The sequence below is a fragment of the Schistocerca piceifrons genome, chromosome 8 (genome assembly GCF_021461385.2).
Source record: "Schistocerca piceifrons isolate TAMUIC-IGC-003096 chromosome 8, iqSchPice1.1, whole genome shotgun sequence".
In the NCBI taxonomy this organism is placed as follows: domain Eukaryota; kingdom Metazoa; phylum Arthropoda; class Insecta; order Orthoptera; family Acrididae; genus Schistocerca; species Schistocerca piceifrons.
This window is the reverse complement of record NC_060145.1, coordinates 272,606,326-272,633,085: the sequence shown is the minus strand read 5'-3', so window position 1 is coordinate 272,633,085 and position 26,760 is coordinate 272,606,326. Positions and strand designations below refer to the sequence as shown.

General features: G+C 41.5%; 1 protein-coding gene across 1 annotated transcript in view; it reads left to right on the top strand.

The window, feature by feature from the left end:
• Positions 1-214: 214 nt before the first annotated feature.
• Positions 215-26,760, top strand: part of LOC124712263 (ras-like protein family member 10B) — a 148,823-nt gene continuing 122,277 nt past the window's right edge. The window contains exon 1 of the mRNA XM_047242558.1: positions 215-387. Within this exon, the coding sequence (XP_047098514.1) occupies positions 215-387 (173 nt within the window). The remainder of the gene's footprint in view (positions 388-26,760) is intronic.

Below are 26,760 nucleotides of genomic sequence, written 5' to 3'. Positions count from 1 at the left end.
TATGAAAGGGAAGCATTGGTTGGGAAGGGAGTGAGACAGGGTTGTAGCCTATCCCCGATGTTATTCAATCTGTATAATGACCAAGCAATAAAGGAAACAAAGGTTCGGATTAGGTATTAAAATCCATTGAGAAGAAATAAAAACTTTGAGGTTCGCTGATGACATTGTAATTCTGTGAGAGACAGCAAGGGACTTGGAAGAGCAGTTGAACGGAATGGACAGTGTCTTGAAAGGAGACCACAACAACAATGGACTCGAGGAGTGCAGAGTCGGGTCACGGGCTGGCCCACTTGTGGCGACCGTGGCAGGACACGACAGGCGGGTTGGCGTCCCAGCGTCCTTGGGCAGGAACCGGAAGCTGCAGCAGCAGCAACAGCAGCAGCAGCAGTAGCGCGGGGCGCTGAGAGATCAATGTGCTTGGTGGTGTGCGAGGGGTAGGGGGAGGAGGAGCGAGGCTGCTAGGCAGCTACCTGGACTGGGGCCGGGACTAGAGGCACCGGTCGATACTCACGCAGCTGAGGGCTGCGGCCGCAGCAGCCGCAGACAACACCGTGGCTCGCCTTTCTCTGCGTGCCGTGCCCTGCTGTCGGTGGCTGCGTCCCGCCCGCCTAAGGGCCAAAGGTCGCCTTACGGCAAAACGAGCTGCTTGGCAGATCTCTGGAGCGCTATAAGGAGGCGAGCGCCAGCATGCCCCGGCAGTGTATCAAATTAAAAGTATTGTATGTCTACTAAAATTGCCAAGATGGTCTACTGTTGAGCTACAGCAGATATAGGTAAATTTCTGGAATTAGCGGAAGCCCTAACGCAAATATATATTTATACATCGTCTTGTTTAGAGATCATTAAAGTTTAAATGTTTATTTATGACACATTATAACCATTAGCGGACATTTTAATATTTACAATGCAACAAGAAATAGGTCATGACCTCAACTGCAAAACAAATTGTTAAATTACACTACTGGCCATTAAAATTGCTACACCACGAAGATGACGTGACACAGACGCGAAATTTAACCGACAGGAAGAAGATGCTGTGATATGCAAATGATTAGCTTTTCAGAGCACTCACACAATGTTGGCGCCGGTGGCGACACCTACAACGTGCTGACATGAGGAAAGTTTCCAACCGATTTCTCATACACAAACAGCAGTTGACTGGCGTTGCCTGGTGAAACGTTGTTGTGATGCATCGTGTAAGGAGGAGAAATGCGTACCATCACGTTTCCGACTTTGATAAAGGTCAGATTGTAGCCTATCGCGATTGCGGTTTATCGTACCGCGACATTGCTGCTCGCGTTGGTCGAGATCCAATGACTGTTAGCAGAATATGGAATCGGAGGGTTCAGGAGGGTAATACGGAACGCCGTGCTGGATCCCAACGGCCTAGAACCGCTCGGCCACATCGGCCGGCCGCCAGCGATGTGGAAGTCGTAGGATACTCCTAGCAGTGACAGTTGTGTTGACAGTTCGAGCGGCGCGGTCTACTGCCCGACGAATTTGTAGCTGTTCTGAAGCGAATGCCGTGAAGTGGGCCAACACAAGCTGTTCTGAAGGAAATGGAGAGATGAAAGTCATAGTTGAAATTAGTAAAATTCGATGGCAGAGCGGTTCTAGGCGCTTCAGTCTCCAAAACCAAAACGAGCATTACCGATGTAAGTCATTCTCAGGCAGGTGTCTGGATAGTCGTACGATGAAGTACAGACTGAAAGAAGTAGAGAAATATTCAGTCAGATGTTGATAAGGTGCAAAAATTGGCAACTTGCCTTACATGTTGATAAATGTAAAACTAGTCACCTTCATAAATAGAACAAAGAAACCATAGTATCCTATGACTATAATATTGGGAAGCCACAACTGGAATCGATAAACTCTCACAAATTCGTGGTTGCACCTCCTTGTACAGACATGAGATGAAAAGACCACATAAGCTGAATAGTGGATAATGCAACTACCAGAGTTCCGTTTATTGGTAGGACACTAGGGAAATGCAGTCAGTCTACAAAGGAGATTGCTTACAAATCACTCGTGCAATCCATCCTGGAATATTGCTCATGTGTGTGAGATCCCTGCCAGATACGACTTTTAGGGGATACTGAACGCGTACAGGGAGGGGCAGCACGAGTGGTCATACATTTGTTTGACCTGGCGGAGAGTGTGGCAGAGATGTTGAATGAACTGAATTGGCAGACTCTTTAAGACCGACGGAAACTACCCCCAGGAAAGTTATTAACAAAGTTTCAAGAACCATCTTTAAAGAGTGATTCCAGCAATGTACTACAACTCACTACTTATATTACGCACAAAGGCATTTAAACAATCATTCTTCCCGTGCTCCGTACATGAATGGAACGGCAATAAGACGTAATAACTGGTATAGTTGGACATACCCTCTTCCGTGGACCTTTTGGTTTTCAGCCTATGAATGAGGATGCAGATGTTTCTAGAAAGAATCTCTCACTCCGCAGCGGAATATGCACTATTTTTGAAACTATCTTTTTCAAACCCAGTCACTGTGATTCTGACTTCTGTATACGACAAACTTACAGTGCAGGAAAGTATTTAGAAGCACTGAAATTGTCACTTTCACTGAAGATTTGCTGAACACATACCTTAACACCAGAACTGTTGACTAGAAATGGGAAATGCTGTAAGTGCGAAATGACAACGTCTTCGTGAACAGGTTTAATAGTAGCAATGGAAACGTTTTTAGAAGGAATTCAAACTATGATAGTTTCACATCATTTGTAATGTGTAACAGAGAAAATGTTTCAAACCTAAAATATATTTAATATTTGAAAAAAAATAGTAATTAAAATTTACGGAACACTTCATTTCCGAGGAACACTGACTGTGGGGAGCACACCTCCACCCACTCTCTCAGTCCATCTGCACCATCCAGCTCTCTCTGTCCAATTCCCCCTTCCCCCGCTGTTCAAGTGACCACTGATATCAGCATCATTGAGCAACAGACGCAGCACGACCAACCTGAGTGGCAATTCTCCGAAAGGCCTCCACTCGAAAGGCCACAACTTGACTCCTTTCAAACTCGGCCAGTTGCTGTAGGAAGCACGAGCGCGTCTTCATTGCGTGGTTGCCTGCTTGCTTCATACGTTTGCACCACGTTGAGCCTTCTGGTTGTGGGCATTCCCTATTAAAGGATGGACACAGATGACGCTCAGGTAGCTACGCCATTCCGTCGAAACCGTTGCCAGTTCTGCTACTATTCCCCACGTGGCAAACGCCGTCATCAGTTCAAAATTGACGTCTTTCCAGGTGTATTAATTTTTGCCGCTGTTATCATAATTAATAGCATAAACGCATAAAAGTTGAAAATACGAACCATAGACCTTCCCGTTGGTGGGGAGGCTTGCGTGCGATACACATCGCCTTACCGCAGGTGCAACCGTGTCGGAGAGGTATCTGTTAAGACGTCAGACAATCGTGTAGTTTCTGAGGAAGGGTAGCAACTTTTTCAGTAGTTGTAGAGGCAATAGTCTGGACAATGGTTCAATTTGGCTTTGTAAAATCAACCAAAACGGCCTTGCTGTGCTGGTACTGCGAACGGCTGAAAGCAAGGGGAAACTACAGCCGTAATTTTTTCCGGGGGTATGCAGTTCTACTATACGGCTAAGTGATGATGGCATAGCCGAGCGGTCTAGGGCGCTGCAGTCATGGACTGTGCGGCTGGTCCCGGCGGAGGTTCGAGTCCTCCCTCGGGCATGGGTGTGTGTGTATTTGTCCTTAGGATAATTTAGGTTAAGTAGTGTGTAACCTTAGGGACTGATGACCTTAGCAGTTAAGTCTCATAAGATTTCACACACATTTCAACATTTTGATGATGGCATACTCTGGGTAAAATATTCCGGAGGTAAAATAGTGCACCATTCGGATTTCCTTGAGGGGACTACTAAACAGAATGTCGTAATTAGAAGAAACAGAAGTAGCGTTCTACGGATCAGAGCGCGGAGTGTTAGATCCCTTAACTGGGCAGGTAGATTAGAAAATTTAACACAGGAAATGGAGAGATGAAAGTCAGACATAGCTGAAATTAGTAAAATTCGATGACAGAGGAACAGGACTTCTGGTCAGCTGAATACTGGGTTATAAATACAAAATCAATAGAGGTAATGCAGGAGTAGGTTTAATATGATAATATCTTGGCTACAAAAATGTGTCCACTACGCTGTTTCTAGTAGCTTACCCCATTCCTATTGTTTATAGGGGGTAGGAATGGGGGTAAGCTACTAGGAACAGCGTAGTGGACGCGTTATTGTAGCCAATATAGACACGAAGCCTACGCCCACTACAGTAGGACAAATTTATATGCGAACTAGCTCTGCAGATCATGAAGACACTGAAGAAATGTTTGATGAGATAAAAGAAATTATTTAGATAGTTAAGGAAGATGAAAATGTAATAGTCATGGAGGACTAGAATTCGATACTAGGGAAAGGAATAGAAGGAAAAGTAGTAGTTGAATGTGGACAGGGGGAAAGGAATGAAAGAGGAAGCCGCCTGGTAGAATTTTTCACACAGCATTGCACAGTACAATGTTAAGACATAGATTTAGGAATCAGGTTTTAAAATGTAAAACATTTCCGGGGGCAGATGCATTATCTGGCCACAATTTATTGGTTATGAACTGTAGATTAAACCTGAAGCAACTGTAAAAAAGGTAGAAATTTAAGGAGATGGAACGTGGACAAGCTGAAATAACGAGAGTTTCAGAGGGAGCATTAGGCAAAAGTTGACTAGAACAGGGGAAAGGAATACAGTAGAAAACGAATGGTTGGCTTTGAGAGATGAAATAATGAAGGCAGCAGAAGATCAGACCGATAAAAAGACAAATACCCGTAGAATTTCTTGGATATCACAAGAGATAATAAATTTAACTGAAGAAAGGAGAAAATATGAAAATGCAGAAAATGAAGCAGGCGAAAGGAAATACAAACGTCTAAACATGAGACTGATAGGGAGTGCAAAATAGCTAAGCAGGAATGGCTAAGGATACATATAAGGATCTACAACCGCATATCAATAGGTGAAAGATATTTATCGCCTACAGAATTTTGGGGAAAAGAGAATTAGCTTTCTGAATATGAAGAGCTCAGATGGAAAACCAGCCGTAAGCGAAAAAAGGAAAGTCGAAAGATGGAAAGAGTATATATGGGGTCTACAGAAAAGAGAGATACTTGAGGGCAGTGTTATAGAAATGGAAGAGGACATAGATAGAGATCAGATGGGAGCTTTGACAATGAGAGAATAATTTGGCAGAGCACTGAAAAACCTAAATCGAAATAAGGACCTAGAATAGGTGATATTCTATCAGAACTACTGACAGCTATGGGAGAATCAGCCATGGCAAAAATATCCCACCTCGTATGCAAAATGTATGAGACGGACGAAATACCCTCGCTCTTCAAGAATGGTAAAATAATTCCAATTTCAAATAAAGCAGGTGATGACAGGCGTGAGTATTACCGAATTATCAGTTTAATAAGTCATAGTTGCAAAATACTAACACCCAGTCTTTGCGGAAGAATATGAAAAAACTGGTAGACCACGAAAAATATCAGTTTAGGTTCCGGGGAAATGTCGGAACACGCGAGGCAAAACTGACCCTACGACTTCTGTTAGAAGATGGGTTAAGAAAAGGCAAACCTATGTGTATGGCATTTGTAGATACAGAGAAAGGTTTTGACAGATTTGGCTGGAATACTCCCTTTGAAATTCTGAAGGTAGGGGGAGTAAAATACAGGAAGCGAAAGGCTGTTTACAACTTGTACAGAAACCAGACAGTAGTTATAAGAGTCGAGGGGCATGAAAGGGAAGCAGTGATTGAGAAGGAAGTGGGACAGGAATGTATGTTATTCAATCTACACATTGAGCAAGCAGTAAAGGAGACTGAAGAAAAATTTCGAGTAGGAATTAAAGTGCAGGGAGAAGGAAGAAAAGCTTTCAGGCCTATGGATGACATTGTAATTCTGTCAGAGAGAAAAGGACTTGGAAGAGTAGTCGAACGGAATGAATAATGTCTTGAAAAAACAATATAAGATGAACATCAGAAAAGCAAAACGAGGTTAGTTGAATGTAGTCGAATTAAATCAGCTAATGCCACACGAATTAGTTTAGAAAACGATACACTTGAAGTAGTAGATGAGTTTTCCTATTTACACAGCAAAATAACTGACGATGGCCGACGTTGGGAGGATATAAAATGTACACTGCCATGGCAAGAAAATGGTTCCTGAAGAAGAGAAATTTGTTAACGTCGCCTAGAACCGCTCGGCCACCCCGGCCGGCTTCTTCACTAAACGTCGGTGCAGAACTACATCAAATTCCTTTCTGAAGTCGATGAAGAAGGCGACGACGCGCAAGTAATAACCATCGAAATGGCTGCTCGTCGTAAATGTTGCTTTCCCTTCTAAATGTTTAGCACTCACTAAACAAAGTCAACCTTCATGACGCCTAAATATCTTGTCAGCTGGTAGCACACAATATCGACAGCCGAAGTGCGTGTTATCCTTTCGAAGTGCAGCTAAAATCTAAGAGTGTTCACCTGGATTCCATTTACAGAATCTTATTCCCGAGAAATACAGTCGACTGATCAGACTCGAACTGTTTTTTGTGACTAACCAAACAGGATCGTTTTTGCAGCAAATTCTGAAGGAACCGTTCTGTTACAGGTTGTCAGAAAATATCGCTGCACATGATAGAACGTCTTGCATGCCAAGGCTGCTTTTTAATGGGAATCACGACGTTATCGGCATCTCTCGTCGCCTCAGGGAACACACATACTGTCAAATCAATGTGTATATTTCATGAGTAAATACTTACAAAGTTTTTCAATCAATTTTTTGCTTTCATCACTTCGTCTACTTAAAGTTACTATATTTTTTATAATATTAATATGGTGTCCCCTTGCCTTGGGGGTGTGGAATCACAGTACCACCTCTGTCCCATTAGCATAGTAGTTCGCACTGTGCAAGCCGAAACGTCAAGGATGAAAATCCACGGCAGTGGAATATTCTTCCATCTTCGACCACAATCGTGAGTTGATAGTGCGCCAATTGAAGAGAAATATCAAACGTTCTAAGCGCCAAATCTCACAATCGTCAGAATAACCAAAACAAGTATGTCTACGTGGTGTTCAGAAATTCCCCTTACAGACTTCTAGGGCTTGTAGAGTGGAATGAGTACACAATATTTTGAATTGAGACCTATGTCTGGAAAAGTACTGTTTCCGTGCCACATCCGTTTGAAAACATTTTTGCTAGGTAGGTATGCAACAGGGTAGTCACGGTGGGCTGTTGGTTACGTCGGATCGGCTGATGTCATTTGACGTCAGTCCTAACTCTCTAACGTGGTTCGAGGCTTATTCACGTTACAGCAACATGGTTCACTACACGTTTGGTGAATACACCGACATGATCCTTCTGAATCGCGAAGCTCACCGTAATGGAAGAACCGCTCGTCGCCTTTAGCAGGATCGTTCTCCACGATGGCCGACTCCATCGCATTTTTTTTTCTCCATTGTTACGCAACAACTTTGAGAAAGGGTCCGTTCACTGTCAGCAGGCGTGACTGTGGTGCTCGAAGAGGACGCCACACACCCGAATTGGAAGAGGCCGTACAATCCGTCAACGAGTACACGAGCAATTACTTTGACTATTAACGTGTGGAACTGTAAAACAACCGATATGCTGGATCACACCTAATCAATTACTTGTAAAAGTGATCGTGTTACCAACATGTTTCCAAACGGTTGTAGCACGGAACTGATACGTTTCCGGACATGGGCCTAAGTTCAAAATACAATCTGCCCACTCCCCCCTACAAGTTCTAGAAGTTTGTAATGGGATTTTCCGAACACCCTCTATTTGCACGTAACGTATTCGTACAAACAAATAAATAAATAAATAAATAAAAATAAAGACAGAGAATGAGAAGGTATTCTGATACTAGAGAATTACGCCGCTCACCTCATCACTACAAGAAAAGACAAATTAGAAAATAAATAGCTTATTAAGAATGTTCTAGTTGCCACTGACTGGTTCTAAGTGCCAATAAGAAAGTAGTCGTTTAAGTGCCATTAATACTGAGGCAGTATATTTTATTTTTGGTAATATAAGTACAGAAATACAGCAGTAATGTAGAACTGTAGTCCACAAAACCATTTCTTATTTTGTAATTGTGACGTTAAGTCACGCAGGAAGAATGCAACCATTCCGCAAATTATTATGAGTGTTGGGTCGTGCGGTAGCGTTCTCGCTTCCCACGCCCGGGTTCCCGGGTTCGATTCCCGGCGGGGTCAGGGATTTTCTCTGCCTCGTGATGGCTGGGTGTTGTGTGCTGTCCTTAGGTTAGTTAGATTTAAGTAGTTCTAAGTTCTAGGGGACTGATGACCATGGATGTTAAGTCCCATAGTGCTCAGAGCCATATTATGAGTGTTGCAAAATTGCTGAATTGGTTGCTAAATGAAATGCCACTAGTTAAAAATCCAATAACTTTATTTGATGCATTTCGGGAGATACCCGTCATCAGATAGTCTGTAAACCAAAATATAACTGACGGCAAATATGCAAAGGTATAGAGAGCTACATGACAAGAGTACTTACTGTAAGCTGACACACACACACACCATGATCGTCTAGGTATTCAGAAGCATAAAGTAAGTGGACAGTTGTTATGGCAGACTAATTTCACAACTACATCTTGCCTTCTAGATAGACAATTTTAGTCACCAGAAGGCGGTCAAGCATACACAGTTAACGCCGCATAGCATCGAAAACATTGTTGAAAATATTGTTGAATATAAAAATAACTTTAAGGAACGTATACAAAGCAGTAAAGTAAAGAACACGCAGTAAACATTTTTTACATTGGTATAAAATGCCCTCAGTAGAATATACACATAAAATAATATGCGTAACGATACAAACCAATTATACTGAATCAAAATTATGCACAAATGATGTACTGGCAAAAATGTGAACCATACCACATAGTGATCCTCAGTAAAATCTATGACATTCCAATGATTTAAAAAAAAAAGAAAAGAAAGGAAAATAAGTGCTTGTATTCTAGCCGTACGCCGTGACAGCTTTTTTCCTTTCTTTCCAGCAGTGGAATTTCATATATTTTACTGTTATCACTAAGTGGTATGGTTCACATTTCCTTCAAATCGTCATTTGCGCATAATTTCCATTTTGTATAATTGGTTTGTATATCTTACGCATATTATTTTATTGATGGCGTTTTATATCAACGTAACAATTGTATTTTACGGCGTGTTGTATACTTTCTTGCTTTGTATACGTTTCTGTTATGTTTCATGTTAAATTTTTATGTAAATAAATTTAAATTTATCATTCTGTTTTCGCCGCTGTACGGCTGTACCGCACCACCTATGTATTATTCACCGCCCTCTGATGGCGTGAATTGTCTACATAGAAAGCATGACGTAGTTTTGAAATTAATCTGCCATAACAGCTGTATATGTTATGTTTTGCATCTGGATACCGAGATGATCATATAATGTGTGTCAGCTCTCAATGTGACGAAACTTTGTAACGCTTGTAACCTTGTCATGTTGCTCTCTATATTTATGTATATCTTCTGTCCTTCGTGTTTTGGTTTGCAGAACATTTTTTTTTAAGTTTGTGGTAAGTTACTATGGGAACAAACTGCTGAGGTCATCGACCCCTAGGCATACACACTGCTTTATCTAACATAAACTAATTTACGCTAAGGACAACACACACACCCATGCCCGAGAGAGGACTCGAACCTCCGACGTGGGGAGCAGCGCGAACCGTGGTAAGGCTACTAAGACCACGCGGCCGCCTTGGTTTCCAGACTATATGATGATGGGTATCTCCCGAAACTCATGCAATGAAGTCATTGGTTTTTAACTAGTGATATTTCATTTAACAACCAATTCAGCAATTTTGAGCATTCATATTAATTTCTTATATATTTTAAATTTCTTACTAGAGAACAACAAAATTAAATTCCACAAAAAGGCGTTCAAAATTTGTCTTCCGTGTCTCGCACAACTCAGTCTTGGTATTAGATGTTGCAAAGTTTAGTTAGTGTTTCCTTTGCCGTTGAGGAAGAAATACCGACATCGTCGACATGCCATTCTGTTTTGCTACATGCCTGGTCTTTTAGATGGAGTACGGCGTGGCATACATCATCCACGGTCCTCCCTCATTTTAATACGTTGGCGTTTGCCATTCGTCTGTCTTACAGAAAGCATTTTTAATACTTATTGCAGACAGATGAGTATGAGACACTTTGATAATATTGCATGTGGAGACATTTCACGCCTGTATTGATAAAAATGTTTCAGAAGCATCTCCAGCTTCAAGTTGTCAGTTGAATGCATGGGAATTAAATGGAATCTCATGTAAATCTTGCTGAACATCATCTAGTAAAGAATACCTGAAACATTTTCTCCATGATGTGGCACTTGGAACAAGTCTTGGGACATGCAACAAAATACCGAAAACACAATAGCGCGTAAAACGCATTTTGTGGAAAAGTGGCACTTGACGAAGTTGACATTTCCTCTTTTCGAACAAATGGCTCATGATTATGCGTTTCCATTTGCCTTGAGATCTCCTTAGGCAATGAGCTTGTCGTAAAATAGTATTTTTCGACCAAACGACAATGGTCTATGCGTACCCCATGTACGAGCAAAACACTGTAATTCATATTCTCTTAGTCTGAGCTCATTTGGTGTGTTCCAGCGCAAACGTACGTTAAGAGCATGCGTGTATTTTGTAGTCTTTCAGAAACAGTTCCATTATCATACCTTATCTCAGCCTGCCGGTTTACGTGTTAGTGACTACACACAACCGATTTCCGAAAATGAATACATTGTGCCAGTAAACTTCATGAGAGAATATTACATTTTCTTTGACTTGTGTCTTCGTTACACCAAGTGGGAGCGGAAACGGTTCTGAAATTACAATCCTTGTCCAAATTCAAATAACGCTTCTATAACTCCCCGGCTGATGATACGACGTTTGATTTTGAAGAAAAAAAATGTTAGACGTAAAGTATCTCATAACAGTTAGGATCTGTGGCACTTTTTTTCGGACACGAGAAGAGCTATATACGAGGCGTGTTTTTTAAGCAAGTACCCTTTTGAAATTAAAAAAATACGTGCTAAGATATCTCAATAATTTTATTTTTAGATGAAAGCCTGTACCTTAATCTACGCACTGACGCCATTACAGTCTGATTCTTCCTTGTTTACGTTGTGTATTCAGTGTTCAAGATGCCTCCGATAATCGTGAGTCCCGCCGACTGTGAAATACGAGCTGTTACAAGATTTATTAGTGCTAAAGGCCTAAAAGCGATCGATATTCATCGTGAGATCTGTGCAGTTTACGGAGAAAACATTATGAGTGATGGAATGGTAAGAAAGTGGGTGAGAGCATTTAAAGATGGCCGCTCAAAAGTGCAAGATGAACAACAGAGTGGCGTTCTTCGGTCGTTAATGAAAGTTTGGTGCATGAAGTGGACAATAAGGTGAGAGAAAACAGACGCTTTTCGATTTCCTCCTTGCGGGATGACTTCCCTAATGTTTCTCGTAGTGTTTTGTATGGCATTGTGACCGAGCACTTGAATTACCGAAAATTCTGCGCACGTTGGGTACCGAAAATGTTGACGGATATGCACAAAACCAAACGTTTAGACAGTGCATTGACTTTCCTTGAACGGTACCACAACGACGGTGATGATTTCTTAAGCCAAATTGTTACGGGTGATGAAACATGGCTGGCTTACGTCACACCAGAATCAAAGCAACAGTCCATGGAAGTTGAGCAAGGGCATCGTTTTGCTGCAAGACAATGACCGTCCGCATGTGGTGAATCAGACCAAAGATCTCATCACATCTTTTCGATGGGAAACTCTAGATCATCCTTGTTACAGCCCCGATCTTGCGCCCAGTGGCTACCATCTGTTCCTGCACTTGAAGAAACTCCTGCGCGGTCAGTGTCTTCAAGACGATGACGAAGTCAAAACAGTGGTGATCCAGTGGTTAACAAGTCAGGCGGCAGACTTCTATAAGGAGGGTATTCAAAAACTGGTACAACGTTATGACAAGTGCCTCAATGTTGACGGAAATTATGTAGAAAAGTAGATTAAGGTACAGGCTTTCATGTAAAATAAAATTATTGAGATATCTTAGCACTTCTTTTTTTTATTTCAAAACGGTACTTACTTAAAAAACACGCCTCGTATAATACTTTAGTGACCCACTCTGGTCAGACGATTATTGATAATAAATTATATACACAAACCTTCCTGAGGAATAATAATATTACTGAAAACCGTATCAAAAGCATTACTGTAGTTCCTCAGAGCAGTCTTCACATACAGACAGAAAAAAATGGGGGGGGGGGGGGGGGGGGATTTTAATTTATAATATACGTAGATGATCATACCGCATCCTCCTCGATGTATACTGAAAAAACGGTAAATAAACGTTTTAATTTTTACCAATGGCTGAAAACACCATTACAGTCGGCCTTGGTAAGCAACAAGTCAGACCCGGTACAGCGGCGGAGGTTTAAGATGATGGGCCGCCATTCCGAGAGGAAGTGCTCTGTCAAAGTTTATTGCTCTCCGTTATGGCCCAAGTCGGATTCTGCGCTTTATTGACGCATCGTTAACTTGGAAACAGCGAATTTCCTGGATGCCTGGAGCGAGATTAGATGCAGATTCCTGTTCACGGCGAGGTATCAAGTATACTTAAAATGCTATTCCCTTGATCCTTAAAATATAATCGCTCCTTAAGGTAGCCAACATTCGCCTCACGATGGACCGAGTCATTTTACAGTCAATTGCGGTTATCAGGAAGTCTCACCAATGAAATTTTGTAAATGAGTTCGGTAAGTATCTTCCCGTAAGAGTTAGTAAATCCGAATTAGAAATACGTATGTGCACGCATGGAGCACACAAGAAAAGGGCGAAAATAGTTAATGGTGGTTCTTAATACATTCCATTAAACTGCATTAGTTCAAAATTTTGAACTGACGCGGTTACGGTCTAACACAGTTTTACCGTTCAGTACGTCAGTCCGTAGAATCGGATTCCTTGTAGGATCTCTTTGTGTTCGTTTGTACGTCTGTCTGTCTCTGCGACTGTTAGAACCCTTTTACTCTGGAACCTGTAGATGAATAAAATTGATATTTATGTCACATATTAAAGTATATGGTCACCGACGCCGTAAAAAAGTTAAGCTTCAACATCACTGCGACCAAAAGATAATGCCATTTACATCACATGTTTTGATATCTTGCCAATTTCGATATCAATAACAGGCAAAAATCCTCGAAATTCTCGATTCCCCGCATGGATGAACTCTATATATATCAGGTTACCCTCCATTCAGAGGCTGTAGCACGCAGCGACTGTTATTGACTTGTAAATAATATATTTCAGCTATCAGTCATTCTTTTGAAATTTTATTGGCAGATCTAGATTTCAATGAACTGTGAATGAAGGCCGGCCAACAGGCATTACATGCATTGATCAAAAACGGTAGTGCCTTGAGGGTGGCTAATACATAAATTTGCACAGAATCCTCGGTATGCGAGTTGCACTCGGACTTATACATTTTTTTAATAAAAAGATTTTACTAAGGAGACTATCAGCAGTCAGGTTGTTCGCTTCTGCGGCGTCTGTGTCAAAATTATTCTGAATTTACACATCATCTTGTGGTCCTGAATATATATTTATTTAATTCGAAACTATTCGTAACGTATTAGTTGTGTTGTAAAAAAAATGCAATAATGCCCCGAAGGATGTATGATTAAAATCTCAAGAGCAGTAGTAATTCAGTTTTCTTGATGAATTCTTGACACCTCCCGAAAAAAGCTGTCCTGAACATGTGTCCTATGATATACATACACTGTTCTGTAATGTTACTTCGATAAGCAGTAGTCCATTGATGTGATACGTGCCCTTTTATTCCTAGTGCACAAATGACACATGTTTCTCGTTTGCAATTTTCCAAAGAGAGAAAATTCAGTCTAGAAGAAAGCGTCCATATTTATAGTTATAACTACTAACGAGGTGCAGAAACATGTTCTCACAATGGGATGAGAGACCGCTTGCGAAAAAACTGAAACGTTGAAAAGAACATGATGGGGGGGGGGGGGGGGAAGAATAATAGGACCGGCGGTGAGGATATCGTACAATCTCAGTTAAGAGTATATATATGGACAGTTCATAGACTCTGAGAATCGAGGATATCGCCTATTTTTGTCTTTTATCGATCTTGATACTGGCAAGTAGTCGGTCCTGGGAAGTTCCACGCCTGTGGAGAATTTTTTAATATTAAGGTTTACGTCGGATAACAAATGACAAGAAATATTTGCTTCATGTGATATATTTTAACACTATTCGTATTTCTTTCCTTTACTTCTACTGTTAAACCTTGCTTATGGCTAAATTTCAGGAATCTATGTCAATGGTGAGTAGCCTATAGGTTCTGATAAGTACGTCTGCAGTAAGAAAATATGTGACATAAATGGCCGTATGTTTTGATGCACTGACTTAGAAGTTTGAGTTTTCTACATCGCCAATGGACCATGGACCTTATTATATGATATAAATGTCAACTAAAAGCGTCTGCCCGTTCCTGAGGAAAATGTTTTTCAAAACAGTCAGACAGACAGACAGGCAGTCAACAAACAAATTCGTCCTGTAAGCGTTCGGATTTCACCGACTGAAAATGAAACCACATATAACTGCCGTCCAGCTATGTATCTCCCAATGAAATTACATTATGTTTCTTATGCATGGACTGTGCAGTAGAATGAGGACAGCTGAAGAGCTACTTCAAGCAGAGGTAGTAGAAGATGCTCTGGTTTCGGAAGCCAACAGTAATGGCTGAATGAAGAATCTATTAGTGATATCTCCTTTCAGCATTCCTATGTAGTATTTTCTTAACGTCGGCTCATGTTGAACGCCAACGGAAAGTAACGACACCGTGAAATGCCAGTGCTCTCACGATACAACGTCGCTTACTTAACCCAGGACCGAACGGTGAATCTGACGTTATGAGGAACCGTCTGTTTTGGAAAGAGTCGGAACATACGCTGTATCAGACTTAAGGAAATAGAAATATTAGATTTCATTACTGGCCAAATCCAAATCATAAAAAATGTTCTTGATAAAGTTTGTATGGTAAATTTTTGAGTAATTGGAAAAGTGACGTCCAAACGTCCCAAAACATCGACAAAACATAGACAAAATGTGTACATATAAACCGATCAAACAATACTCAAAAGGCAGAAAACTTCTGTTAATGAAAATTCTTTCCTCTATTTATGTCTGTATTTATGAAAGGATAGGTTTTCTCTTTGTCAAAGAATTGTGAAAACAAAATCATTTTTCATTTTCAGATATTTGGCTTCTTTTATGGAAGAATACTCACAGAAAAAATACCCAAGATCTCATGTAAGTTTCGCAAAACGTCACAAAAACGAAGCAGAAGATAAAACGAAAATTACTTACCACAAAAAATACACAAACAGAACATGAGTGAACGTGACCTGAGCATCCTTGACGTTGATGCCCCGTCCCATTCCGTTCCGGTCTGCTGAATGTTGCCATTTCAGATGCACTGTCAAATGCTTCGTAGTTCCGCTCCGTGACGCGCAGTACGTAACGTCCTTCGTCGGAGAAGGCTAAGAGGGTTCGGTTTAATGCCCCGTCGTCGACAAGTTTATTAGAACCGGTGAACTAACTCGAAATTGACGGTAATGGGGCAGTTCGTGCAGTGTCCTTCCCTGAGAAACTGACCGACTGTTCACCTTAATTTTTAATGCCCCGTCGTCGACAAGTTTATTAGAACCGGTGAACTAACTCGAAATTGACGGCAATGGGGCAGTTTGTGCAGTGTCGTTCCCCGAGAAACTGACCGAGCTTTCACCTTAGTTATTTAGGGAAACCGCGTGCCTTTCTGAGTGAAATTCCGAGCGTGCAAGGTCTGCCTGCAGTGTGCGATTTACTGTGTCCCTGCTAAACATAACGCGCAATACTGTTCTGGACGTAGCCTGCTATAAACGGAGGTGAAAATAAATGCTTACAGCAGATGTAATCGACCTGAGACTGTGGGATCCAGTATCTCAGAGAAAATCTTGCACTTTTGAAAATGTAACTATAAATTATTTATTGTACTTAAGCTCAGTTTATATTCGTAAGTTTTTGAGTAATTATATTCATATTTATGGTTTCTTCTCATGAGAGATAATGGTGAATGTGGGTTGTAACAGAAGATGGAGGAAAATTCTCTTACATGCCCTTCTTATTCTTTACAGGGTTTGCTTTGTATCGCTAGGTCTGCAAACAATGGTTCAGAAAACGAAGCATCGAGAAGTTCATACATTTAATGTGGTATTCTGTTTTGCACACGGAGAAGCGCTCTTAGTGAAGAGAATGCAAGAAAAACTATGAGGAACCATGAATAGAATATTCAGAATTGAGCACTTCTAATAAAGTTCAGTTTTAAATTCAAGATTATTTGGAAATATTTCTAAAAACTGAGAAAGAAAAAGTCATCATTTATTACGAGTACTACATTCTAAAAGGCTTAACACAGATAAGCATGAAAACAGGAAGAATGTGTACCGAACTGTTAAAAAAAAGAAAAAAATAGAAATAGTGAACGGTCCAGGAACAAGTTCAATAAAGAGCTGCCTGAAATGGTAATGGTGTTAGACTGCCACGCGAGCGAGCTGTGTTCAAAACTCACTCTTGACAGCTGTCACACTACACATTGGTTATAGTGAGACCAGGCGAGATACCACACAGACGTCTCACAGAAACGAAAACAACAAATAAACGGGTGTGAACAATGTTACAACAAAAGAAGTCAAGAGTCAAGACATCGAAAACGAAACGCGACTTCGAAAACGCTAAAAATATATGTTTTGACAGAGCACAGAGAAACTGTGTGATTGCGTTCATTTGTTGCAGCTTGTGTGACAAACTATTATGTTTTCATAATATCCTAGGGAGTGATGGCATTCACATTCATACCAACACCTATATCGAGCAAGGATGCACATCTCACTCAATTACCAGTCGTACAAATTAGGTGCGTCGATAAAAGATTCTTATTGTAATATATAAAAAACTATCATCCTCGGTTGCGGTAATGAAACCAACCTTTACCTAGGTTTCAACCCAAGTAATTGAGCCTTCTTCAGAAGATATACCTCATTCTATAATATGTCTACGAGGGCATGGTCTAGAAATAAAACTAAAACAGCCTGAATTGGAGTAGTCACATTTTAAAAATGCGGTACATAGGTACTAAGTCACCATCAAGACCTAACTTAAGCTCCGGTGAACTCCTCGTCTCCATGGACGAAAGTACTACAGTACTAAAATTCTTATGGTATGTCACTAATGGCATCACACACCAGACGTGTTTTCAGGTGGCGGATTCGGTTCACTTGTCGCCTTGTCATCAAACATTAGCGGTTCCCATTCGAAAGCGACTTCCTTTGGGTTGGTCATAGAGTAGTTCTGCAGAATCAACAGTCATTATAGGTCCCTACCTTACACCCCGCTGTTGCAAACGGAAGTTACACCCGAAAAAACGTTGGCGTGAGGGAGGTTTGAACACGGCTTGCTCGCTTGGCAATGCAACACTATAACGGCTTCACTACGACGCCACTTCTCTTCATGTTTGCTCTATATTGTAGTTGTTATTTTTGGCGTTCACTGTTTCTATTTTGCTTCTTTTTTTACAGTCTAGTACGCCTTCCTCCTAGTTTGATACTTCATCTGTGTTTACTTTTTGACGTGCTGTTTACTGGGCCCTCTTAGCACTAAAGGTGAGAGGCGTGCGATGGGAAGTTTCCCTTGCATCAAAACGCAAAATAAATCGAACACTTTGGTTCGGATTGGGAAAAAAATAATGGAAAAAAATCAGTTTGCCGTTCTGTTGCTCTTCACCTCCTCTGAAATCCTTTAGTTGTCGGACACATTCTTTCGATTAAATACCTTTAAATAGAAGACAGGATCAGTATTTGAAGTAGGAGACAAAACTCAGAAATTATAGACACCCATAAATGTTGTTGCTGCGTACTTAACTCGGAAGACTGGTTTGATGTAGCTCGCCCAGCAAGTCGTTCTATCTCTGAATAACTACTGCAAGCTCCATACATCAGAACCTGCTTCTGTATTCGTCTATTGGTCTCCTACTACAATTTTACCACCAATACTTTCCTCCTACTCGGGTTGTATCCATCTAAATTTCACCGTTCTTTTGTAGCACCAGATTTCAAAAGCTTCTGCTCTCCTCTTATCCCAACTGCGTATCGTGTACGTTTCACTTACCTACAAGGTAAGGTCATAACCTCTTTTCAACACAATATCCGTTAGGTCCAGTTACTCTTCCAAGTTCTATGCTGTCTTTGACAGAATTACCGTGTTATTGATAAACGTCAAAGTTTTTTTTATTTCCTGTTACTGAATTATAATTCTTTCTCCATATGCTTCTTTGGTTAAATTTACTGTTTATTCAGTATACATATTGAATAACATCTGAGTTGACCTACAGCCCTGTCTCACTCTCTTCTCAACTACTGCTCTCCTCTCACGCCCTTCGACTCTTGTAACTATTCGTCACTGTAACCTGAACAGCTTGCATTTATTGCGAAAGTGTGGCCTAACGGTAAGTCTCCAGCCACTGGAAAAAAGCGCAGAGACCCATAATATTATCCACCAATATCCTTAAAGTCGCTTGGCTGCAGAATTCTTGAGAAAATTGTGAGTCAGAATATAACGAATTTCCTTCGGCGAGGAAAACTTCTATCCTCAGATCAAAACGTATTTAGAAAGCATCGCTCGTGCAATCTCACCTTGTTCTTTCCTCGTAGCATATCCTGTACACTAAGGATTATGGGCAAGAGACAGATTCCACATTCATAGATTTCCGTGAAACGTGTTTGATAAAGTGCACCTCTGCAGACTGTTACGGAGGTCTAAACAAACGGAGTAGATTCTCAGATACGTGAGCGGCTCGTACACTGCTTGTGCAGTAGCACTCAGTACATTGTCCTGGAGAGCGAGTGCTGATCGGAGACAGTGGTTTCGGCAGGAGAGCCCCATGGAAGTGTGATATGACCGTTCTTTTTCTCCAGATACATAAAGGATCTGACGGATAGCGTTAGCAGCAAACTGCGACTTTTCGCTAATGGCAGTGTGATGTACGGGAAAGTATCGACTGAGTGTGACTGTAGGGAGATAAAGGTTTAGTTGGGCAGAATTCCTATTTGGTGTGATGAAAAACAGATTGCTCTAAGTGTAGAAAAATTTAAGTTAATGGAGATGAGTAGGAAAACAGTCCTGTAATGTTCGTATACGGTATTGGTGGTTTTCTGCTTCACTGTGACACTTCAATTGAATATCTATGTGTAGCGTTGCACAGTGATATGAAATGGAACGAGCACATTACATTGTTCATCGGGATGGTAGTCTCCCGTTTACTGGAAGAAATCTAAGGAATTGCAGCTCATCTTTGCGTACAGAACACCTGTGCGGCCCAGTCTTATGTATTTTTCGAGTTTTTGGGATCCCCACATGATCAGATTAAAGGTGCACATCGATGCAGTCCAGAGGCGTGCTGCTAGATTTGTCAACGGTACGTTTGATCACCACGCGACTATTACGGAGAAGTTCCATGGACTCAAATGGTAATCACTGAAGGAAAAAACAGTATTGAGACAGCATAAAGAACTGGCACTTGCGTCTGACCCCAGAGTGATTCTACCGACACGAACGAACGGTACATCTCGCGTAAGGAATGTGAAGACGAGAGACATTAGGGATCATACATAAGCGCAAAAGACAGTCTTTTTTCCTCTGTCCATTGGCGGGTGGAACACAGTAGGGAATAACTTTTCTCCGGCAACAACCGTATGGCGGCTTTTGGAGTATGTCTCTAGCTGTAGATGTACAGGGGTGGACAGAAATATGGAAATACCAAAAACATTCCACATTACCATGCCTGTTACGCTGTAGGAAAACCGTTGGCATCGAAATCAGCTTCCAGTCGTCTTGGAACGGATGAATACAAGTCCTGCACAAGGCAGTCTTATACCATTCTTTCTTAAAAACAGTGGCGAGTTCACGTCACGATGAAGGATGTGGATAGCGATTACACACCATTTTCTGCACAGTAGACCACAGAGACTGTATAAAATTAAGATCTGGTAACTGTGGCAGCCAGGGATGATGCGATAGGTTCATCCTCGTGCTCACAAAACCAGTTCCTGTGTGAACAGGTACCCTGTTGTCTTCGGACACGGCATCATTACTGAGGAAGAAACAGTGTATCATCTGATCAGTGAAAGCGGTTATGTGAGCATAAGAACTTGCAGAGATCCATGGTGACCGTGTAATACCAAGATGGAGCTGCCCAACGCATCACCGAACCCCGCCATTTATGACTCTTGGGATGTAAACTCGGCCAAGATTTGGAAACAGTAAGAAACAAGGCTCATTCAATGACTTTCGGCCATTGCACCATAGTAGAGGTATTATGGCTTCCACACCACTATTCTCTGTTACTATCATTTGCATCACCGATGAGTGATTTTGAAATTTTAGCTCGCCCTGCAATTTCCTGCTTACGTGTTGTTTTGATGCTGACAGGGTTGGAGAGTGCGACATTCAGTTCTGCTGGGACTTTTGCAGTCGCCGTCCTGGTAGTTTTCGTCCCAGTCATCTCCGGTGTCCATCTGTCACGATCACTCAGCACGTACTTTCACCTGTATTGTGATTAAGCGGATGATGTTTTTCCGCTTTTCCTGTGAGCGGTGCAAATCTTCGATATGGCGATTCTTGAAACACCAAACACTTCGGCTGCTTTGGTTATGGAAGCACCACCGCGCAGGATTAGCCGAGCGGTCTACGGCGCTGCAGTAATGGACTGTGTGGCTGGTCCCGGCGGAGGTTCGAGTCCTCCCTCGGGCATGGGTGTGTGTCTTTGTCCTTAGGATAATTTAGGTTAAGTAATGTGTAAGCTTAGGGACTGATGACCTTAGCAGTTAAGTCCCATAAGATTTCACGCACATTTGAACACTTTATGGAAGCACCCACCATATGAATACCAAGAAAGAATTTGCCCGTGTTCGAGGTCACTTTGCTACGACATAATGCACTCACACCGACACAAAATACCGTTGTAACCACGACCGCCACTTGCAACGTACTGAGAACACTGGACAGGCGCCCTTCGTGGTCAAAACCAACAGTAAAACTTGCAGACTTGGCGAACATCCGCATTTATGTTCAAAACGCATTTCTCGCGTTGATTTCATACTTCTGTCTTACCCATGTCCATTGTATACGTAATTGTACTCCGTATCTGACTAGCCAGAAACAAAAAATTGAAGATAAAAAGGAGAGTAATGAACTTCACAAGATTATGTTGAATGTGTCGGCCCTACAGTGAGAATTGATAAATTCTGCGCCTTCAGTTTCCTGTGGAATTAAATACAGGCGCTTTTGCAAGAATACGACACGAAATAAAACTTCCAAATTAATTTTAGGAGTGCATGTACTAATACTGCTTAAATAGTAAGAAGACTGTCTCAAATAAACCTGAACGACATATTCATCCAAATGCGTTACCGTCTGATATAGCACTAATATTTCTTTCCCGTTTCACGCGTTTTTCCTCACTGCACCATACCTTGCAGGTTGCTTAAAACTTCACATGTATCGCAGGGCGAATGAGCGGCTAGACCCTAAGATCCGGTCCATGAAAAAAAAAAAAAAGAAGTAACAGAGTGGTGCACGATGCCGATGCTGGCAAGGACGCATTTCCTTCGTTACAGTATTAAAAAGAAAACCCTCAGGCAATTTCCTTATCCTCCAAGATTTGCGTTTCTTCACTTAATTCCATCAGTATAGGAAAGACTGTTTCGATGATGCCATGCAAGATGGACCGCAAATTTTCCATCATTAGCTCGAAAGAATCTAGTTACTGCCGTAAGATTTGGAGCAAGTCCTTTTATACATGTTCACCCTTCAGTGCGTCTTATTTCTTCCACCTGTGGATGACTTGGCAGAAATTTACATTTCAGCTGTTCAAGAAACGTTCCACATGGAAAGACTTCTCGTTATCGTCCTGGAAATGCCTACCATGTTACATTTTAATTAGGTAACTTTGCTTATTCACGTTGGTAGTTAAATCTTAATCACTATTCCTCGCAGAATCGCTGCCACGTACCAAACAAGTTATCGGCTTTCATAGCTGTATTCAGTGGTACTAATTTTAGATCATATTTTCGTTTTGAAATGTGACGCAGGAAGCCACAGTGCTGTTTAGGTTAGTTGTAGCAGATACTAAGTACAGTGTGGTTCAATGTTCAGTTTGCCGTTAACCTTTATTCTTTATTTAAGAGGGTTTAAACATAAATAGTGGCAACTATTTATCCACAACCGATACAAAAGTGCTACATGTTTTCACCTGTTACTGTTCAGCGTTGTGTAGAACCCGTTGCCAGCGATGTGGAAGGCGTAGTATACAGTTAGCATTCCGGGCGGGAAGGAGCGCCTGGTCCCCGGCACGAATCCACCCGGCGGATTTGTGTCGAGGTCCGGTGAACCGGCCAGTCTGTGGACAGTTTTTCGGCGGTTTTCCATCTGCCTCGGCGAATGCGGGCTGGTTCCCCTTATTTCGTCTCAGTTACACTGTGTCGGCGATTGCTGCGGAAAGAAGTTCTCCAAGTACGCGTACACCACAATTACTCTACCACGCAAACGTAGGGGTTACACTTGTCTGGTGTGAGACGTTCCCCGGGGGGTCCACTGGGGGGCCGAACCGCACAATAACCCTGGGTGAAGTGGACTGCGGTAGTCGTCGTGGAGTTGTGGACCACTGCTTCTGCAGCGGGGACGAAGCCTCTCCGACGTTTCTAGGTCCCCGGTTAACATACAATACAATACCGTTAACAGAGCCTGTTCTGTTGATGGTGCGAATGGAGCGGTCTACTGGCTGTCGAATCTCTGGAACAGTTCGCACCATCTGCAGAACAGGCTGGGCTCTGCTAACGGTATACTACGCCTTCAACATCGCTGGCAACGGTTTCTACACAACGCTGGTGACTACCTTGAAAGACAGTAACAGGTGCAAACATGTAACTCTTTTGCATCGGTTGTGAAAAAATAGTTGCCACCATTTAAGTTCCAAATCTCGTCTTTATTTATTTATTTCAGTTATTTTAGTCTCTATACTGTATGATGGTCCACGTTATTAGCATTCTACATCTTTATTTATCATGTCTACAGTCTTGCAGTCGTTTGCTGTTATAAGGCTCCGAATTGTAGCTTGTAACATGGCGGCGTGCAACGTAACTATGTCGGTGCAAGGGAAACCGAGAGTACGAGTCCGAAGAATTCATCCACACATGGATCTCTCTCTCCTCCCCTCATGACAATACCAGACCATGCACGATCCCAGCGACACCTGCAGTAATCCAATGCCTTGGGTTCACTCTCAGCGATCATTCTTTCAGAACACAAGAGCAGCAGTTCCATCCTAAATCCTCAGTTATTTTTTAGATGTATTCCAATTTCTGCCTTCACCTACCTAAACACGAGACCATGTTGAAAAGTAATGCTTCCGACATTCTTTATCTGAAAACTCTTAAAACTTTTTAAACAAAACATACGTTATTAACGTGCTACATTCTTAATCTTCATGTCTACATACATGTATCTCAACATAATCACTCTGGCGACGAACACGTTTCTTGCAACAAGAGACAAGTTTGTTGATACCGTCACTGTAGAACGTTTGCCTTGGTTGACGGAACCACAACCTCGCATCTGCTTGCCCCGCTTCATCATGATCGAAGTGAAGTTCTGGAAGGTGTCCTTTAAGTCTTAGGAACAGTTTAAAATCGGATGCCGCCAAGTCGGAACTGTATGCTGGAATGTTGATGCATTAAGTTGTTCTGAAAGCGGTGCTGATATTCAAGACAGTAATAACGAGTTAAAAGCTGTGAGCTATCTGCGGAAGTTAACCTTGCATTACTGAGCAACTGTTTCACCAGGTATCCAGTGTAGCTTACCAAATTCCCAACCAGACTAACATTAATTATAATCTATTAATAGCCATCTTACGACAACCGGTGATATATATGTATATATATAAAAGGAGAATTTAAATAAAAACAAATAAATCAGTTTATATTTGGACATTTATTTTAACATTGATCATTGTTCCGTTAAAATTTCAGCATATTAAACTTGATTCATAGCTAAAATGGTTCCTTATTTAGGATTGTGAAAATGTGAGTTTGTAATCTTACGGAACACATCAAATATGGAGCCAAGATTGGGAGACTGCGTACAACACTGCATTCATAAAATAACACACGAAGAATGTTGAAACATATGCAAGAGGAAATTAACAACAACCAACCGATTCAATTTTCACCCAAAGAATTTACATTCGTAGCGCAATCCTGTCCATCATGAAATTACCACACACTGGTATACTAAATTCATACTATCTCTCTGTGAAATTTTCCCAAAAAAATAGCTGAGGGCTACTTTGATGATTACACCACATGCTTCATGTGGTCAACTTGGTTTACACAAAGAGTGTAACTCCACAATAATTTTGATAATTAAAATAAATTACATCGAAACGCAATTTACTAAAGAAAAACCTCGAACTGGTTACTATCGTCTTACTATTAACCTGATGGGTCAAACAATTGTATAAGCACGTGGTACTGGCCTCACAAAGTACACCACACGTGGGTTGAACATAAAGAAAAGTTACTATATTGAAAAATATTGTCAAGACGAGATGTTATAATCTCACGCACATTCGCATTTAAGATTGATGATCTTAGTTAAAGTTACAGATCATGAACATGTGGTTCCACTTTACCCACAAAGTAGTGACAAAGTAACTACTGGAAGATATTCTGAACTTCACACTCGAATTACACTGCGTTTCAATTTAAGATAACATTAGATATTTTAGATCTAAACCTGTTATAAATGTGATTAAATTTTCAGTTAGGCTGAACTTAAGAAATCCATTGTCCTACGGACTTAGCAGACACGCGCTTAGCCAGAGATCTTACCACTTCAGAAGCTCGCCGCGGACAGACTGGCGTGGGCCCTTACCGAGGGTGCTTCACAGATACAAACGGAAGTGACCAGAGAGGCAGCTTCCTATACCAACATGACAAGGGATGGACAGGACCATACCAAGAATAGAAACATCTTTGCTTTTAGAAAGCGTAGCTACCTGTTGTGACATTGGTCCTACTGTTCTCTAGCAGACAGGCTTGTCTGCTACCATCCAGCATGCAACTAGAAATACATTTGCTCATTCATCCTTTTACACAGAGGGGAAGGGGGACGACAGTATCTTATCCTATACAGTATATAAAAGAAAGTAGATGTAGGTTCCGTATGAGACTGTGTGACATGAATTACATATAAACTGTGTTTTAAAGTGTAGTAGTGTGACAGATCGTTCTTGTTTATGTGTAAAAGAAACGCGATCCTCTGCTCAGTCTCCTCCCAGATAGAGTCAGAAACAGCACAGTAAATTTAGAAGAGGAATTTATGCTGTAAATGACAACAGATTTGAGAAATTAACATGAAAGGAATCCAACAGAGACCTTTCAATGCAGGGTGATCGATTACTGTGGACGTAAGGCTAGCAGCGAACGTATGTGGTCTGACATTGTCATGCTAAAGGAGAGGGTACTCGACGTGCGGACGAACTCCGAAATCTTCAAGTTCTACTTTCAGCTTCTCAAGCACCGACCCGCTTACATTAGACGCCGCCATGTTACACGCTACAAATCGTAGGCCTCCAGCGGTACAGGGCTGTAAGTATGTGGACACGAAGAATAAAATATGCGATATTTATAATTTTTTATTTAATAAGCTTTAAGAATTTTCACAGAAGAGATTCAGAGGCATTACTTTTCAGTACGAAGTATTTTACTCGAATAAAGTTGCACACATCGCTTACGAGAAAAAAAGCATGTAAACGTAGATGTGAAACGTGCGTATGAATTGATGTGTCCTTTGTAAAAAGCATGTTCCTTGATGGCGTTAGCGCGTTTGACTGCGAATGAAGCCAAGCCGCTGACGTGAAGAGGTCGTTCGCCCTGGGGGTGGCAATATTTCCACGTACGCCCACGCACAGCGCTGCCTTCCGCGCCCCAGAAGCGGTGGTAGCCAATCAGCGCTGTTTGCGTCACCTAATGCCAATTAACGAAGCCTGTCTACTTCGCCGCTTCGTGCTCCCCCATACAGAACGCAACACACGAAAAAATTTAGCTTATGGGCGGCGCAGTAAGTTAAACTGCTGTTCCGGTAACCGTCAGACGTTTTTCTATATTTTGAAAGTGTAGTGCGCCCGTCTGGATACTGCTATTTAATTATCCTGCATAATCAAATACTGACGCCGTGAGCTTATCGGTTTACCCAACGCCGTTTTAAACGAAAATACTACAAGCACACAAGGATGCGTATGTAGTCTTATGTTGTATTTTAGGCTATCTTCATTTGTGTGTTATAGCCCCATTTGTCTCACACAGTCAGCGTAGCCTATTGGCGCTGATGACCGCGATGAACACAGAATTATGGAATCTTATTTTCGTTTGTTTGCAGAATTTTGAAACGTAATTTTAAAAAACTAAAATATTGAAAAATTTATTCTTGTTGAAA